Raw genomic sequence first — 17788 nt, 5'->3', positions numbered from 1 at the left:
TTTATATTATTGTGATTCGTTTCACTCAATTTGCGTTTGTGATTTTTTCCCTCTGATATTTGTAAATGTTTGCAATAACATTCTATACAAATAAATTAACTTTTTTTCCAACCTTCCTTCTTGTATCCTGGCAGTCTGACGAATGCTCCGTAGGTCTGCACAGACACCACCTCTCCCTTGGAAATGCTATGCATTGGTGGAAGACCATCCAGTCCAGCCGGCTCATGTGCTTGGCCATCACTGTCAGACATAGTCTCAGCAGTAGACCGCAGGTATCAATGGGTAGATCTGGAAGATTGACATATTTAATAATTTGTAGTATCATAAAAGAGAAGAGAACCTTATTTTTTTAAAGACAATAACATAGATGAATCCAAAAAGTGTTTGGGAACGAGATTACCAGAAAACATACATAACATCAGCGTCTAATTTAAATCTCTAAACCGTTTACATTTTGACAGGATACAATCTTTAAATAGGTTTATAAGAAAAGTCTTTAACTTTAACCTTTTATTACAATATCTATTTAGTGCATCTGTCAAACTAGTCCATTGCTTCTGAACAAACTGTATAATCTTAAGTATAAATTAATTGCTAACTAAACTACATTTTTTGTTGCATTTTATAATTTGTCTAGTAATTGTCTTTTGTTTGTTTTTGTTGTTTAAGTAAACAACAATTTTTTTATATATAAAAATACCTGGGTGGACATAGAGGCCTCCCGTCAATTTTAGAGGGATCTCAACAACACAAATAATAGTTAAAGTTACGTTTAGGAATATTCAATGTTTCAGTGTTTAACACAATGAAATCCCTCTTTGAAATGTTGCATTAGAAAGACTTTAACAAAAAAGCCTCTCTTCCAGAGAAACGTTATTATCATATATATATATTATATATTATTATTGCCTTTTTGCTATTATGTTCTCTCAGGGAAACAATATCGTTGAGTAGTATCCGTCAGAGGGTGAAAATGTGAGGTTAAAACTTGTGTAGGCTGACTTCACTTTACATCTGCTGCATCAGAGCAGCCTCCTTTGAACAGTAGCATCTCGGGCTAAGCTAGCTAAGCTAAACTAGCTAAGGTAAGATTAAAGCATCGTTTTTAGCTAGCTAACCCGGTTAACCCAACAAACACAGACGCCAACATGAAATGTGACCCGTACGTGTAAAGTATAAATGTATCGCGATCCAACATCAATATTAAAACAAAACATCACGTTACCTTTCGTGTTAGCAGAGCTGGTTTAGTTTCACTTCCGGTGCAGCCTAGTTTAACAACAAGCCATATCAACCAATCATCGCAGCCGGTGCAGGCCTCGACCAATCAAACGCCTCGTAGCAACCGGAAGTAGTTTTATGTTCTACGTCTGTACTCCCTTGCTCGACGTCCGTCCAGGAAAGACGTCCATTCATAATTTTTTATACATTACAGCATTAAATTCAACGCTTTTGCTGTTTTCTTGTCGACTGATCCAGGATGATTGAACCTAAGAAGAGAGCGGCGGACATGGCGGTGGTTCCTACCGTCGTGAAGCGGCCCCGGACGGAGCTGGTGGCGGCGGCTCAGTCCCAGCAACTCGTGGCGATGGTACGTAGAGCAACGTTACTGTGACCTGGTGACGAAATAAGTCCTCATAGCAGCTTGTTAGAGCCGTGCAAAACACACAGACCCCATTAACTACCACACATTTATCCAACATGCTCTTTAGTGCCCTGTATACACATGGGGAGACATTGTCTTAAGGTGCACATATGGACTGTGATGCTAAAAGCTAATGTGCATTAACTTAAAACGCAGGGAATACTTATATGTGTCTAATTAACATTCAACCAGGGTCAGAGAGGACTAGGGAAGTCTTTAATATTTAGATATCAATGTGTATCATGACATTTGTCTGGTGGGATTGTTGTAGATTATTTATCAAGTCATTTTTCTCAATGTTACCTCAGGGATTTCTCTAAAATGTTTGCAGTCCACTGTGAAGAAGATCAACTAGAGGAAATAGATTGTGTGACACTATACTTTATAAGCTAATGTTACACCTAGCTAAAACTAATTCACTCTAATATAATACTAAATAATCCTACATTTGTGAAGGATATAATGTTTATTTTTGTTGAACTTACTTTACTTTGGGGAGTTTTCGAATAAACGTTATGTTTATTTGGAGGCTGTGGCTTCAGCTTCTACGTGACACATTCGCACTAAGCTCCATGTCAGATATCCACAATTCTTTAAAATGCCAATTCGCCTTGTTTGACCTCTTATGATCTTGCAGTCCACTGGGATGAACATCAACTGTACAAGTAACCTAATTAGATATTATGAATAACTATTGATACTCAACAAAGTCCAGCCCTATCTGGATCTGTGTGGCTGATATTGATATTAAAGAGCTAAAGGAGGATACTGTTTCTGAATAGCCTCAGACATTTCTGGCATTTCTGTATTGCCCCTTATTCTAAAATATCGATTGACACATGCTGAAACCCATATTTCATTTGTAAACTAACATTGGGCCATTAGGCTCTAATGCTGTAAGAATAACTTATTGTTATGGTTCTTCATCATATAGCTATGGAAAAATAAACCATCCATCCCTAACCTCAGAGTCAGACAGCCACCATTTTTGACCTTCCATGCGTCTCCCACAGGGTCCCCCACGGAGCTCCAGCCTGCAGGCTCCCATCATGCTGATGTCGGGCCACGAGGGCGAAGTCTACTGCTGCAAGTTTCACCCCAACGGAGCCACGCTGGCCTCCTCAGGATTTGACAGGCTCATATGTAAGATATTAGAAATAAACGACAACCATGCGGTTCACACAAACTTTGTAAAATGTATTCGTACTTCCAGTTACTGTGAATAACCTGTGCACTGTTTCTTTGCTGCAGTGATGTGGAATGTCTATGGGGATTGTGACAATTATGCCACTCTGAAGGGCCACAGTGGAGCAGTGATGGAGCTGCACTACAACACGGATGGCAGGTATGAACGATCCACGATGAAGAAAAATGTCATAGTTTTACCCTCATACACAAAGCTTTGTTAACTAAATTAATAGCATACTTTTGAGACATTGTTGGCGAATAAATAACAGGAAAAAATAAGTCTATACAATATGATGTAGTTTCTTCTTTATCTCATATTAATTACAATTTATGTATGTATCTTTAATCCAGTATCTGTAAAGTATGGATAAAAACTTTTAAATTGTTATTATGTTGTTTTGGTGCAGGAGATTGTCAAATCAGTGAGTCCATAGTGTAGTACCATTGTGTATATATGGAGGTGTTAAGCTGTATACCTTTCGTGTTAAATATATTTATCTTTCATTATGATATAATCTTTCTTTTTATTGCATGCAACAATTATTAGTAACTCACAATCCAAAAAATACAGTTTTCAGAATAAAACTTGGTTACAGTAGATGCAAATATTGGGTTTTTGCAGCTTTAGTTTAATACATTTGTATTGTTATCAGCTATTTATCACTTATATTGGTCCAAACTAAGCTACCAAGCAAATGTGACCGTTGAATTTCTGTAATTGATGTAGGGCAACACATTTTTCATTTGTTAAAGTTTACTAGCTGGCTGAGATTTTGTGTCGAACTTGTGCTTCCCAATTCATGTATTCATTAATCGTGTCGGTTGATAAATGTGTGTAGAAAGGGTTGACCGACTGTGTTTTCCTGCTGTTTATTTCAGCCTGCTGTTTTCGGCGAGCACAGACAAGACTATTGGTGTGTGGGACAGTGAAACAGGCGAGAGGATCAAGCGTCTGAAGGGTCACACCTCCTTCGTTAATACCTGCTACCCGGCCCGCCGAGGGCCCCAGCTCGTCTGCACCGGCAGCGATGACGGAACGGTCAAGGTGAGATTTCCAGCTGCAAATTAGTGAAAATAAATTGGGTCCTTGTAGATATTTAACAAAAAAAATTGTCCTAGTTTATTGGCCTAAAATATTTTTGAGATTTAACTTACTCCCATGTCTCTATTATAGACTACTATTAAAAATATATAATTTTCTTTGTCAAAAATATATCTCAAATGCTCCAGTTGAGTTGTTGTTCTGATCACACTCCTGTTTATCTTTCTCACTGATGTAGTTGTGGGACATTCGTAAGAAAGGGGCGATCCACACTTTCCAGAACACCTACCAGGTGCTAGCCGCGACCTTCAATGACACCAGTGATCAGATCCTGTCAGGAGGCATCGACAACGACATCAAGGTACTCGGCTCCAGCATCCACAGAAAACCTGGAACGTCCTGGAAAATAACTTTCACTCAAAATGATCCAAAAAATACCCTGATCAAGTTTGAGAGATTCAAATTGGCTGTTAATACATCAATACGTAAGGATGTGGGCAAAATTAGGAAAAGCAGAATTGCCCAAATTCAACATAATGCTAATCTAATACGGTTTTCTCTAACAAAACATTGACAATAGTAATTTATTTGTAACATTTATCTGAAAGGGTCTTGGGAAAGCTTTGACAGAATTGTTTTTTTTCAGAGACTGCTCTATGTGGTATTTGAACATTTTATATTTTATCGTCTAGTTCTCCTGGAAAATTATGATCATGGAAAGCCTTCTATTCACTGTGAAGAAGTCATGGAAATGCATTTGGTTGTAGAGACATCAACAGATTTACAAGATAGTTTCGCCTGCCTTGTGAAATAATTTATAAAGCTTTTACTTTTCATCCATGGGCACTCTTAAATATCTGTGGCTTGTATGAGAATATATCTGGAACCAAACTAGTAAACCCAGCTGATTAGTCAAAAAGTCTTCTGGATATAACTGCTAACTGGATACCAAAAATCAAATCCAAAGCTTTATTGTCCAAAGATGTCAAATGTTTTTGTCTAACTACAACCCATCCTCCTTGAATAATAAAAATAAAACTTACTATAATCCATTGACACACACACACACACACACACACACACACACACACACACACACACACACACACACACACAAAGTACCACAGTTATGACCATCAAGGTTATTTTATAAAAGTTAAAGATTAGATCATTACATTTTTTTTTAATTAATATACAGATTACAAGAATGACTGTGGATATAAACAGATGATACAGCGTATCCAGTTTGGATTAGGCCATCACAAAATCATGGACTAATATCTGTAGTTAGTGAAAAACATTGTGTGGCAAAATAAGGTGCTTAAATACAGTATTTAGTATTAGCATTGTTAGTGTTTTGCAAAACCGCCTCCCTCAGGTGCTGCTAATCCTATGAAATGGTCAACTGCTACATCTTTTGTAATGATGATCAAGAATTACTTTTGTGTTTCATCAATTTTATAGTTAATGTGTTGTAGAATTATAAATTTTTTTTCCTCTGGACTCAATGGGCAAATTTACCGCAACCATCACAACTGGTTCTGCACTTTGTTCTCTACACATAAGCATATATACTGTATGTCCTGTTGTATAAACCCTGTCAACAGCAGTTGTTTTTTTTCTGGGTTGTGTAGGTGTGGGACCTGAGGCAAAACAAGCTGATATACAATATGCACGGCCATGGTGACTCGGTAACTGGACTCAGCCTGAGCTCTGAGGGATCATACCTTCTCTCAAACTCCATGGACAACACAGGTAGGATGTTTGTGTGTATATTTCCGGATCATAACACTGAAGCTTCCCTGGCTGAGTCCTTTATTCGACTTTTGTCTTTGTCTCTGTGTAGTGCGTATTTGGGATGTCCGACCATTTGCACCCAAGGAGAGATGTGTGAAGATTTTCCAGGGCAACGTTCACAACTTTGAGAAGGTAACATAAATAACTCTCTGACCCAGTATGACAGCACTGATGCGTCTCTCCACTGTTGATACCATCAAGGATGAGGGATTATATATTTTTGGGGAAAATACTGGAAGGGGCATATAGTTTTCACCTCCTAGCAGAGTTTGCCACTGTTGTTTAAAACAATTATCTTTTCCAATAACAGCATCAAAACATGTCACCTCTTCCCTTGCAATAAACAGCTCCTGCAGCTTTTGTCCTTTAAACTGATATGGTCTATACCTTAATGCATAAGTGACTAACAGCGCTAGTCCTAATGGCGTTTACAAAAGTTGTCGACCACTGTTGAATGATATCGCCGATCTTCCTATCCTGCCTCTCCCATAACTCTCTGCTGTCCATTCGCATAAAGAAAAGTGCATCTTATTCCTCTGACAGCAGCTCACGTTTAGAAGGGTTGTGTTGTGTTGAAAATGCAGTTGCTAACATCTGTTCCTGTCTTTCAGAATCTGCTGAGGTGCTCCTGGTCCACTGACGGCAGTAAGATATCTGCCGGCTCAGCTGACAGGTGAGAGACAACGAAACAGACACACCAACCTCAGTTAGGTGTTCATGCACACACATAAACTGAAGGTTTGTCTCGTTCAGGGAAATTAATTTTGTTACTGTGATTTACAAAATATTTTCATTTTATAACTTTTTTTGAGAGAAGAGATAAAGTCCTTAACTTAAGTCCCACATTCAAAATTGTATTGTCTTTTATGGCTTCCTGTTTTAAACATAAAAATAAATAATAAAGTATAAACAAAGATTTAAAAGCTGTGTATAGAAAGAATATAAAGAATGTTTCTGGTCTAAAAAATGTCTTACTCTTAAATATATACATGCATACACTTGCCAACATATGAACAACTATAAACAAACATAAAATAAAAGTATCTGTACAATAATATGATCATGTATAAATATTCATTATAACCCAATTGTTGACTACATATATACGTTTTAAGACGTGCTTCTTAAGCATGCATTAAACCCACATAGTTCGTGTCCAGACTTGTAATACTTTTGATATAATAAGTACATTATTTCAAAGGTCCAACTACTACATAAGTGTCTATCTTAAGTTTCAAGATGGATGTTATGTTCTTTCTGCAATAGACCCCTTTCAGTTTATATTAATCCACCAACAACAGCATTACTTGTTATAATACACAGCACAAAATGTATTGTAACAAATAATACGGTAATACTTTAGTCTCACATGTCTCTGCTTTGCGCTCTCTGGCATCAGGAGTCATTCTAGCTGTTTGCTTGTCTGTGTTTATAGATTTGTGTACATCTGGGACACCACATCACGTAGAATCCTCTACAAGCTGCCGGGTCACGCCGGCTCTGTCAACGAGGTGGCCTTTCACCCAGAGGAGCCTATCGGTGAGTCGAAATACTGCTTTACTCTCAAGTTACACTCTGTACTACATGTTCGAGGAATGGAATATAGATACTTGAAGACTTGATGCTGTTATCTTGAGTAGAGAGACGGATCTGGAGGGGAGATCATTTTCATTTGTTACAAAACATGACTAACAATAATCTTTTTCTCTTTGTCCCTCTGCATAGTGCTGTCCGGTGGCAGTGACAAAAGGCTCTACATGGGAGAAATTCAGTAGTGTTTGTATGTGAGCGTAAGTGTGTGTGTGTGTGTGTGTGTGTGTGTGTGCGCGCGTGTGTGTCCTGCCTTAGAAGTGGATGGGTGGTGTTCGACAGGGTTAGGAGTCTCTGTAATTTCATCAGCTTCAGCTCGTCACAAAACAACCTCAGGACGTGTGTTTGAAGTTTATCAGTCTCAACAAACTCCACCATAGCCTGTTTTTTAAATTCTGATTTGTTTTTGTTTTTTATAATAAACTTGATTATTCTGTAAAACGAGTTTGTGAGATTTATTTGTCATTATCCCTGTTTCCTATGTTCATAGTTGCTGGTTTTATCCAACAAAACCAGCAGCAAAAACAGTTAGTAAAATAATGTTTTAATCACAGGTTAACACATTATCAATGACCAGAAGTTGAGCTTTGATATGAACACTGAGGCAATGTGTAAGAAAGAACAACAAACTGTTTATTTGGAAGGTAACTGTTTTTAAAATGTTGACAGGAAGTTCTAGGTGTTATTTTACGGATCTGTCTTATTCTGTCATTCGTAGGTCTCAGATGTTTAAGTTAACCCTTTTCCGCTTCGTTTTCCCTGTTTTTAGCTGTATGTATTTATAACTTCATGTACCTTGAGGGCAGCAAAACACTGGAGTCAAATTCCTTTTACTTGTTCACACTTACTTGTCCATTACAACTGCCTCTGATTCTGTATGGGATTTCAAATTTGCCAAACAGGAATCAATTAAGCAAAATAGTCTCGGTGCGCAGTAAAATTGCTGGTGAGCAGCAGCAGCCTAACCGTTCAACATTTTTAGACAACAAATAACAAGGAGAGCAACACTCGTCTTAACCAATCTGGACCCTCCTCTCTGGTTGGAGATGCAGGGCTCTGAAGGAAAATTAGGCAAAAAAAAGTGCCCATTTTAGTTTGTCCTATGTCAATTAATGCACTTCATTCAAATTTACCATAAACTCGCAGTTCCAATTCCTTTATGCTATTCTGAACTTTGTCGTATCCTTTTTATACTTATCAATAAAGGGTGTAGTTTACATACTTTTAAGATTTTGTCGTCTTATTCAATTGTGTTGTCTTGTTGGAAAGTAAAGAGATGAAGTTAACTGTTCATTTAACATGGAAAGGAATGAGGCCATTATTAATGAGAACAATGCTTTTTAGATAAGTGAATTTTACAGTAAGAACTTCTTTACACCAATACTTTAAAAATGAATAAAAGGATTTTATAGTGTGTCTCCATCTTGGTATTGCCCTCAGAGGAGTTGAGCTTTCATCAAGCTCTTTATTAGTGTATCTAGCATTAATTGGGTCAGTTTAATTAGCACTATATAGAGTTACTTGCATGTGACTGCATCCATTCATGTTTTTCTCTCCGGTCTAATTGTTCAATGAACATGGGTTTACTTGGCTAAGTAGGGCTTTGTTTATAGGTCACCTAATCCATTTGAATGAAATATTTTCCTCTGTAGGTAAGGCAAGATTGCTTGCCTTTGTAACAGGCAATTCAAAATGCTTTACATACATTACATTATTACATTACAGTCATTTAGCAGACGCTTTTATCCAAAGCGACTTACAGGAAGTGTATTCAACATAGGTATTCAAGAGAACTACTAGTCACCAGAAGTCATAAGTGCATCTCCTTTCTTAAACAAGCATCTTAAAGCATAAACCAGAGCAAAAGTATAGTGCAGAGGCAAAATACTACGAAAACAATAATTGCAACAAACTAATACGAATATAATAAGTGCTACAAACTACTACGAATAGGATAAGTGCAGTAAACAAATACGAATTCAATAAGTGCAGCGAACTGATACGATGGACAAATGTACATTTAACAACACAATTGAAAAAAAAAAAAGATTAAAAGTACAAATGGAATAAAATTAGATACAGGTACAAAACATAATAGACTAGAATTACAGTTACAGTGCAGAATAAGGTCTATAATGAAAAAATATGTTTTTTTATTACATAAATGAATGACAACTATAAACTATAAATAACATGTGTTGATTGTTTTCCGGCCTCTTCTCCTTTTCTTCGCAGATACTTATGTGAGGCTGACTTTGTTCCCTCGTTTCTTTTGTGCTCCTGCAGAACCCATGCAGCTCCTCCTCAAGGGGGTCGCGGTGCCTGAGAGCCTCCACCCCCTCTCTCCTCCTCCTCCTCCACCCTCTCCTCCACCCTCTCCTCCCTCTCTCCCCCCGGCTCCTCCTGCGTCCGCCCCGGCACCGATTGTTGACAAAAGACGCTGCGAGACGGAGCCACGGAGCCCGGTGCTGGTGAGCAGATCTGCCCGGTTACTCCACTTCTCTCCCCGTTAAAGAAGACCAACACTGGGACTCTTGTGTCGCTTTAACCGTGAGTCACAACGGGCTGCTTTGTGTCCGGAGCAGGCTGCATGTAGCCCGGACGTTAGCCGTAGTAACACCGTGTGATCCGGTGTCATATGATGCTCATCTGTGTCTGCGGCCCGGGGCGGATTATGACAGCCCTCCGTCTCTCTTTGTGTCTTTGTGTGTGTCCTCTCCGGAAGGTGTGGCCGAGGTGATTCGGTTGTCGGTGGTGGTCGGACCGCAGCAGGCCGGTGTGAAGTGGACGCCCTCCTCCTCCTCCTCCTCCTCCTCTTCCTCATATTTACCGAGAAAACCAGCAGCCAAGATGGGTCACTCGTGAGTCGAAGGGTCAGACCGGCGTTACAGGAGGAGGCGGCTGCCGTGGGCAGGTCTATTCAGCCGGGAATGGTGTGAGCTGACACGGATAGGCAGTCTGGATCTGACCGGGGACCCGTCATTCCCCCGGAGCCTCCGTGGCTCCAAGCCGCGTCCTGAGCCCTCCAAGATGGGGAAGTGCGACGGGAGATGCACGCTGCTGGTGATATGTTCACTGCAGTTGGTGAGTGTGTGTTTGTTTGTGTAGTGTGTGTAGTATGTGTGATGTGTGTGCACGGACAAAGCTGGCTCTTCTCACTCACCATAATGATATAATTAGAGCAGCGTGCTTCAGACACACAAGCACATTGTAATCAATTTGTGTCACACTAAAAAAAAAAAGCTTTGAGCTGCAGCTGCTGGGGTGGCATGCTACACTACAGGTGTGTGTGTGTGTGTGTGTGTGTGTGTGTGTGTGTGTGTGTGTGTGTGTGTGTGTGTGTGTGTGTGGGTGTGCTTTGGTGTCAGGGTGGCCTGTCTGTGGAGAGAGGGGTGATAGGCCCATTCTGGTAAAACCATGTGAATGTTAAGCACAACAGGGACGAGGAGGCCCTGTTCACCATCTGGTCTCCATTCTGTAGTTAAAGTTAACTGCTCCTTGCTCCTACAAATAGCTCCAGACTATCCCTCTAAAATGTAATAAGTGTGTAATATGAGACAGTATCAGCTATTCCTGGAGTGAGAACGATGCAGGCGTGGACCACAGCAGTGTGAGGGCCAGTTATCCCGGCTATTGTTTTTCGGGGCTGATGAGCTGTTGTGTGGCAGGGGGATTCGGCCCATAGATTCTCATTAGTTTGGGGGAGCATTTAGGGGGTGCTCCTCTTTTACAGTCACTGGACTGGCTGTGGCTCCAGGCAGTTACCATGGAAACAACTGCGGCAGACCTATGCATGTGTCCCTGTCACTGTCTGTGCGTAGATTTATTTGTGTGTGTGTGAATGAATGAAACCATAATCACTTGTCTGCGTGTGTTGTATGTCCATGCGTGTCGTTTTAATCCTCGGTTGTGTGTGTTTTTTTTCTTCTAATGTGTGTGTTTGTATGACCCAACCCCCTGTCCCCAAGGTGGCAGCCCTTCAGCGGCAAGTGTTTGATTTCCTGGGCTACCAATGGGCTCCCATCCTGGCCAACTTCCTGCACATCATGGCCGTCATCCTGGGCATGTTTGGCACCGTGCAGTTTCGCTTCAGATACCTTATCTTTGTGAGTAATATCCCTTAACCTTCTGGTGATGATGCACAGCTCCTGTTTACTTTAAATTGATACAGCATGAGTGTGCAGTTACTCTCATAGGAACTGATCCGTTTCTCTGTTTGGCAGTATGCAGTATGGCTGGTCCTTTGGGTGGGTTGGAACTCGTTCATTATCTGTTTCTACCTGGAAGTTGGAAACCTGTCTCAGGTGAGTTCTGCCCTAAGAGTAATTATTACTTCTCCAATTGTTTAATTTGAATACTTTTTTTAAAAAATATCCAGTTATTTATAAAAAAAATCTAAAATTTTAAAGCATGAACCTTCATTTTGTGAAGCAGAAATATGTTTTTTTTGCTTTCTTCTTGCATTGTGACCCTTTAACCCTTTAACACGGCCCTGACCTCCACATCAGGAGCCTCTGATTTAAATCATGTATCATATTAAAATGTAAAAAAATCTTTGGTTCCAGCTTCTTATATCAGAGGATTTGCACCTTTTCTCAGTTTTATATAAATGTAGATTAGGCTCTGGTATATTGTGAAATGTTTCACTTTACTCTGACATTTTGACATTTAATCTAAATCAACTTGTGTGTTTTCAGGATAGGGACTTTCTCATGACGTTCAACACGTCCCTTCATCGTTCGTGGTGGATGGAGCATGGTCCCGGTTGCCTGGTAACGCCAGTGCTCGACTCTCGCATGGCCCCTGACGACCACCATGTCATCACTGTCTCTGGGTGTCTCCTCGACTACCAGTACATAGAGGTTTTAAGTTCAGCCATTCAGGTCCTATTGGCTGTAAGTATCTACACACACACACACATATATAGATCGTTTTTTTACATCCACACACACAAAACTAAAATGTTCTAAACATTTTTTTGAAGTATTATTTTGCACTTTAGTTTGCTGACCCTCAACCTACGGACACTCTTAAGTCAGCAGTGACTCAGCCTGTTCAGCAACAGTCACCTAATTTCTGACCGTCTCCTCTCTTAACAGCTTTTTGGATTCGTATACGCCTGCTACGTGAGCAAAGTCTTCCAGGATGACGAGGACAGCTGTGAGTCCTTTTGTCTTCTCTTAAAAGCTTGTTCATCTTTTTCCAGCGCCTTGTTCAGCCGATCAGGTTCACCTGTCATACTGTTGAGAGGGCTTTTGTGTTAGCGATCCACGTCTTTGGATACGAGCGCTGTTAGCTTATTGTTTTCTCCTGCCTGAGTCATGACGAGCTATATCACCAGAGAGGTTTCCCTCTGGGTGATCTGAGCGATCTATCTGAGGGCAGTATTAGAGATGTTTGCCAGAAGATTCCCACTGTCAAGAGTGTCCGTCTGTCTGCTGGCTGGTGCTTGTCTGTGGGCTTGGGTGTGCCATCTGTGTGTCTGAATGGTTCCTCTGCTCATGTGTTTCACTCTCACTCAACAGGGGTAATTAAGTCTGGTAGTTAGAATATGACATCATAAGCTTGACTTCCTATAACAGGAAGTGTCATGCTGTGTCTGTGATGTCTGAACAGATTGTTATGTCATAGTTCTATGCATATATAACAATTTAGGGAAAATTTGAATATAGTTTTTTTGATGCATTAATAATGTTTAATTTATTTTTTATTTTATCTTTGTGTCTCATGACCATGAGCACACAGTATCACAAACAAAACATACAATTATAACAAAACAACGGCAGTTTAAGTACAAGTGATACATTCTGTAAAAAATGGCACCAATTTTGAAAATAACCTTTGGATTATCTGATCGTAATAACAAAATTAATTTAAACATAGATGGAGGGTTTGAATAATACTTTGGTAATATCTCTTGTTCAAATTCTACATAGATATCACGTGATGTCATACTTCTGAGTTCACTTTAATACTTTGCATGAACTGATCGTTCAAAATTAAATGTCAACTGTCGGTTTTGTCACATTTTTTCTAACAACATCAACTTAGACCATATTATTGCAGGTTGTCATTTTAACTTTTAGGGTATAAATTACCAATTTTCATATGTAGTTTTCCCGATTTATCTATATATATTTTTTTTAATACATCTTGCATGTTTTTGGATTATGTGGCCGATGCCAATATTATTATATAGCACTCCTTAAATTGTATTTATAAAGGATTGTGGCCAACATATATACTGTATATTTAACAGTTAACACTTGTTAAATTAAATCAAACACATCTTACGCATTTATTTTCAGCCGTGTCTTGCTTTGTATTGGCCACTAATTCAAACTTATACCAATACATGTGTAATAAACTAATAATGGCCAATATTTCAAAGAAAGCGAGAAAGAAATGCAACAATACAGCATCACAGGAGTCATTCTATTAAAAGTGCAGGTCTTGCATCTGGAGAAAACAGATCTCCTAACTTGTGGTCTACATCTCCACTGACGCAAACAATCAGGGACTTTTTTTTTTTTTTCACCCGGCACCACATAAGTTTGTTCCTCTGAATCGATTGAGAGAGTTTAGAATAATGTATCAGTGACATAGCAGCAGTGAGAGAGATGATGTATCGGTGCACCGTTGCAGATTCTTTACAGTGTAATAAAGGTATACTGAAGGCATTCTGATACCTCTCATGTCACAATAGAATCTGATCTTGAAATACAAGACTTAGTTTAAAAATAGTACAGATTTTAGGGAAAATGTAATGATGTCATCCATTTTCTTTCTTTCTCTTTTTGAAGTTGATTTCATCGGTGGCTTTGACTCGTACGGCTACCAGCCTCCTCAGAAGTCCTCCCATCTGCAATTGCAGCCTCTTTACACGTGAGTAATTCATAGAACATTCTCCATTTTCTCTTTATTTCGTTTTCTTTCTTTTTGATCTTATTGTTGAACTTTTTTTTTCAAAGAGTATGCCACATCTCCTGTTTGTAATGCAAATTCTCAAAAATGACATTATCATGGTTATCCTTCTAGAACCACAAAATACATAATGTTTTCCTCATGACGAGTAAATCAGACTTGATGTGTAAAATCAGTGGAGTGCCCCTTTCACCCACAAAGTACACCGTAACATTGATGTCTGTCGGTGTGAATTCCCCTGATCTCATCCTCTCTGCATCACAGGGCTGGTTAACTGCTGGCAGTGCCCCCTTCAGGACAAACCCTGACGGTGTCACAGTGGATGGAAAGCGGCGGTTGCCTCGATAACACTCAACTCTGTGTGTCACAGTTAACCGGAGGAATGGACTTACCCCAGCCGGAGGGAGAGACGTCTGCGTGTGTGCATGTGTGCTTGTGTCTGAGAGAGAGAAACGTATCCCTGAATAGAATGTACAGAGCTCAGGGAAGAACCAGCATGCCAGGTGGAGTGATAAGATGACGTGGGAGGAGAGGTGCAGAGAACAAGAGCTGGGGACACCTCTGTCAATTCACAGAAGACACACTTCACTAAACTGCCAGCTCTCAACACTCCCACAAGTGTGTGTGTGTATATGTGTGTATGTGTGTGTGTGTGTGTGTGTGTGTGTGTGTGTGTGTGTGTGTGTGTGTGTGTGTGTGTGTGTGTGTGTGTGTGTGTGTGATTGTGTTACACCACAAGACTGGCTGGTGCTTTGTGGTGGCACCCTGGACTCTTACCACTCGGTGTCCCTGTGAATATTTCTTTTTGGGTGCTAGTGTAACAGTGTGTGTGTGTGTGTGTGTGTGTGTGTGTGTGTGGGGGGGGGGGGAGGGGGGTCACTTAATAAAAGGAGGCACGGCTCGTACCTGTTTGTCGTTTTAGAATGTGGTGATGTCGAACTAGAGCAGTCTTACGATACCCATTCCCAGAGCCATCTGTCCGTCCTTCCATGCCGTTAAAACCACTGTTTGATTTCAAGCTATTTACATTAACAACCCGGCCTGGTGAGACAGTAAAACAGAGCTGGTTGGACAGAAAGGATGAACTGCGTAGAGGATCAGGCCGGCCATATTTCATACATTTTATTGATCACTAAAATCAACAATGCATTCATGCGTCTCTCAAAGTTTTCCAACTTTATCAGCTTGTGTCTCTCAAGCCCAAACAAATTAGTTCCTCGAAGTGAAAAAGTCAATAAAAAAGAGTCACAGAAATACATTTTCATTTTTAAAAAAGGCGAAACTATTGGGCACTGTTAAATTTAAACAAAATGTCACTCAAATAGCAGTAAAAAGTGCATTTGTCTGGGACTATTTTCAGCCACGCATGTGCTCCACTAGTGAGTACTTACAGCAGCAGGACGTTAGATGTGGGATCATCTCAAAATATACTACAAAGCCGAGCTTCATCAGAATGAAGAAACACGTCAACCAGAGCAACAGTGTGGCTCATGGATGTGGTTTTTTAGTTTTGGACAACAATGAGGAATGAGATGTGGCTACAAAAACAATCATTTGTAGTAGGATTATTCAATTGTTAAAATTGGGTTTTCATGTGATTAGTTGAAAATAACGAAAATGTAAAAATATCACCAGACTTCCTTTAAAGTTCTACATTTCTGCAAAAATCAAGTCAAATGTGGTGTGCAGGATATTTTGTTTTCAGGAACATAAATTCAGCCTACTGTTCTTGTAATGCCGTTGACTATGGATGCAGATGGCTTTGGGATCAGGCATTAGTGTGTCTTGGGGGGGGGGGAGCGGTGGGGATACTGTGCATGTAAATAACCAGCCAATGATTGTTTTGTTGGTTCCATTTAGAAAAGGGGGGATGCATTAGGGGGTGGTAGGGCTTGGGGAAGATGGGTACACATCAAAGGTTTACTTCATACCTGTTTCTCTTCATCTCTCCTCTAACAGAACAGTAGCTAATTCTCCCTATCATCTTTCTGAAAAACTACATTCACTGCATTGTGTTCTCTGCAGCTCACTCCGATAAAGGAGACCTGAGAGGAACACAATGTCACGATCAGTCGTTTTTGTAGATGTAATTGGAGATAAGAAGAGGGAAAAGGGAGACAGGTATGACGTGAAGACCTTACTGAATGTAAGGAGAAGTTTGAAATAATAAAAAATACACTTTCTACGTTAAATATTACTTCTGTTTTCATCTGTAGACACATTTGTCTCACTGAGCTTTACTAAAGCTTTAATAAAATGAGTGCTTTCATTCCTAATTTTGATTATATTAATATCTGGATTATGGGGCACAGAATATCATTTTTGGCAGATTAGTTTAGAAGATTATGTGTAAAAAAAAAAACATGCCCTCTGGTGATATTGTACAATGAAGAATTTGTTTTAATATGATGCATTTTTATAGAAAGAGAGCCCAACATTACAAAAAGAACACAATGATACTCATGAATGGACTCATTTATTGTGTACAGTGCTAAGGAGTGAGCTCACTGTGACCCTTTCATTTATTGGTACTACGATAATGTTCTGATTGTCAAGATAATTTCATAGAATGGTCTTCCAATATGAGCAAAGTAGCACTGTGCTTTTCATAAAGTCACTCATCGGTGGCTTATTCTTTATGATTCTAAAAAAGAAGATGCATTTTCTTGATGTAAAAGTTTAGTGTATTAATATTTTACAAAGGGTTGACTCAGCAATACTCTTTGTTTAATTTGCTATAACTAGTTTCTAGCTTATTTTTCTGCCATCAAATGCAAACATTACCAATACAGCAAACAAAAAACCTTGTGGAGGTGGGAGAGTGCATATTGGTGACCTATTATTATTATTATTAAAAAAAATTGCAACTGTGATGCAAGAAAACGACCTCCTGTCTCAACATCTATGTAAGTACACCATAAACTGTGACTTTATAGGGATACACTTAGAGCTATTTAATCAGATATGACTGGACCACACATGTATGTTCACTAAAACACTAAAACAAATGTCCTTATGATCACCATAGATTGTTTTGGGCCTGGCACACTATCTAGGTGCATTACGTCACCCACACACCGGTTTGGGGTGCGACTCGGCCGGCACCTTCCCAAAACCCAAAGGTGTATTTTTTATTATTTGGGCCTATTTTCACGCCATCCTCTCACATTCCGGAGGGTAACGGCCGCACACTCTCTGACCGTTTGTCGCAGCGCGTTGCCATGGCTGCCAAGCACCTCGTTACCGTAGAGACCGCGGTACATTGTGTGCAGTCCAGCCCCGACGAAACCACGTTAAATACCCGTATGTTCCAATGTGTTCTAGTACAAGCACCACTAATGCCATATGGTAATAAATATAAATATATATTATTTTTTTAATATTTTATTTTTGTTTACTAAATAATTTTTTTTAGTGACGTACTACAGCAAACAGTCTTTTTTTTAATTATTTTTTTTATTTATACTTATTTATACTTTTTATTTATACTAAAACAACGCATTATAAATACACCACACAATACAGAGAGACTACACAACAAAGGGATCGGTCCGGTATGACCCTCCCTCGCCTCCCGGTTGGCGCAATGAGCCGCTCTCCGT

At 39.6% G+C, this 17788-nt stretch overlaps 2 protein-coding genes across 2 annotated transcripts; both read left to right on the top strand.

The window, feature by feature from the left end:
- The first annotated feature begins 117 nt into the window (after window positions 1-117).
- Window positions 118-7696, top strand: snrnp40 (small nuclear ribonucleoprotein 40 (U5)). Its single transcript, XM_054605858.1, has 11 exons — window positions 118-272; window positions 1480-1591; window positions 2659-2788; window positions 2897-2990; window positions 3713-3878; window positions 4114-4236; window positions 5510-5630; window positions 5722-5804; window positions 6284-6345; window positions 7108-7211; window positions 7398-7696. The coding sequence occupies exons 1-11, from the start codon at window positions 184-186 to the stop codon at window positions 7445-7447; spliced, it is 1134 nt and encodes a 377-aa protein (XP_054461833.1). The 5' UTR covers window positions 118-183; the 3' UTR covers window positions 7448-7696.
- Window positions 7697-9668: 1972 nt separating this feature from the next.
- Window positions 9669-14970, top strand: nkain1 (sodium/potassium transporting ATPase interacting 1). The gene is made up of 8 exons (XM_054606262.1): window positions 9669-9812; window positions 9988-10346; window positions 11231-11368; window positions 11486-11566; window positions 11960-12157; window positions 12362-12422; window positions 14066-14147; window positions 14451-14970. Exons 2-8 carry the CDS (start codon window positions 10293-10295, stop codon window positions 14458-14460), a joined length of 624 nt encoding a protein of 207 aa, XP_054462237.1. The 5' UTR covers window positions 9669-9812; window positions 9988-10292; the 3' UTR covers window positions 14461-14970.
- Window positions 14971-17788: the final 2818 nt, after the last annotated feature.

The sequence above is a fragment of the Anoplopoma fimbria genome, chromosome 10 (assembly GCF_027596085.1).
Source record: "Anoplopoma fimbria isolate UVic2021 breed Golden Eagle Sablefish chromosome 10, Afim_UVic_2022, whole genome shotgun sequence".
Classification (NCBI taxonomy): Eukaryota; Metazoa; Chordata; class Actinopteri; order Perciformes; family Anoplopomatidae; genus Anoplopoma; species Anoplopoma fimbria.
Note: the sequence above shows the minus strand (reverse complement) of the source record. Positions and strands in the feature narration are given on the sequence as shown.

Coding starts and splice junctions, on each gene's coding strand:
- snrnp40 (XM_054605858.1), top strand. CDS start 184: ATGCTATGCATTGGTGGAAGACCATCCAGTCCAGCCGGCTCATGTGCT. Junction 273..1,479: donor GTCTCAGCAGTAGACCGCAG/GTATCAATGGGT, acceptor CGACTGATCCAG/GATGATTGAACCTAAGAAGA. Junction 7,212..7,397: donor TCACCCAGAGGAGCCTATCG/GTGAGTCGAAAT, acceptor CCCTCTGCATAG/TGCTGTCCGGTGGCAGTGAC.
- nkain1 (XM_054606262.1), top strand. CDS start 10,293: ATGGGGAAGTGCGACGGGAGATGCACGCTGCTGGTGATATGTTCACTG. Junction 11,369..11,485: donor GCTTCAGATACCTTATCTTT/GTGAGTAATATC, acceptor TCTGTTTGGCAG/TATGCAGTATGGCTGGTCCT. Junction 11,567..11,959: donor AAGTTGGAAACCTGTCTCAG/GTGAGTTCTGCC, acceptor GTGTGTTTTCAG/GATAGGGACTTTCTCATGAC.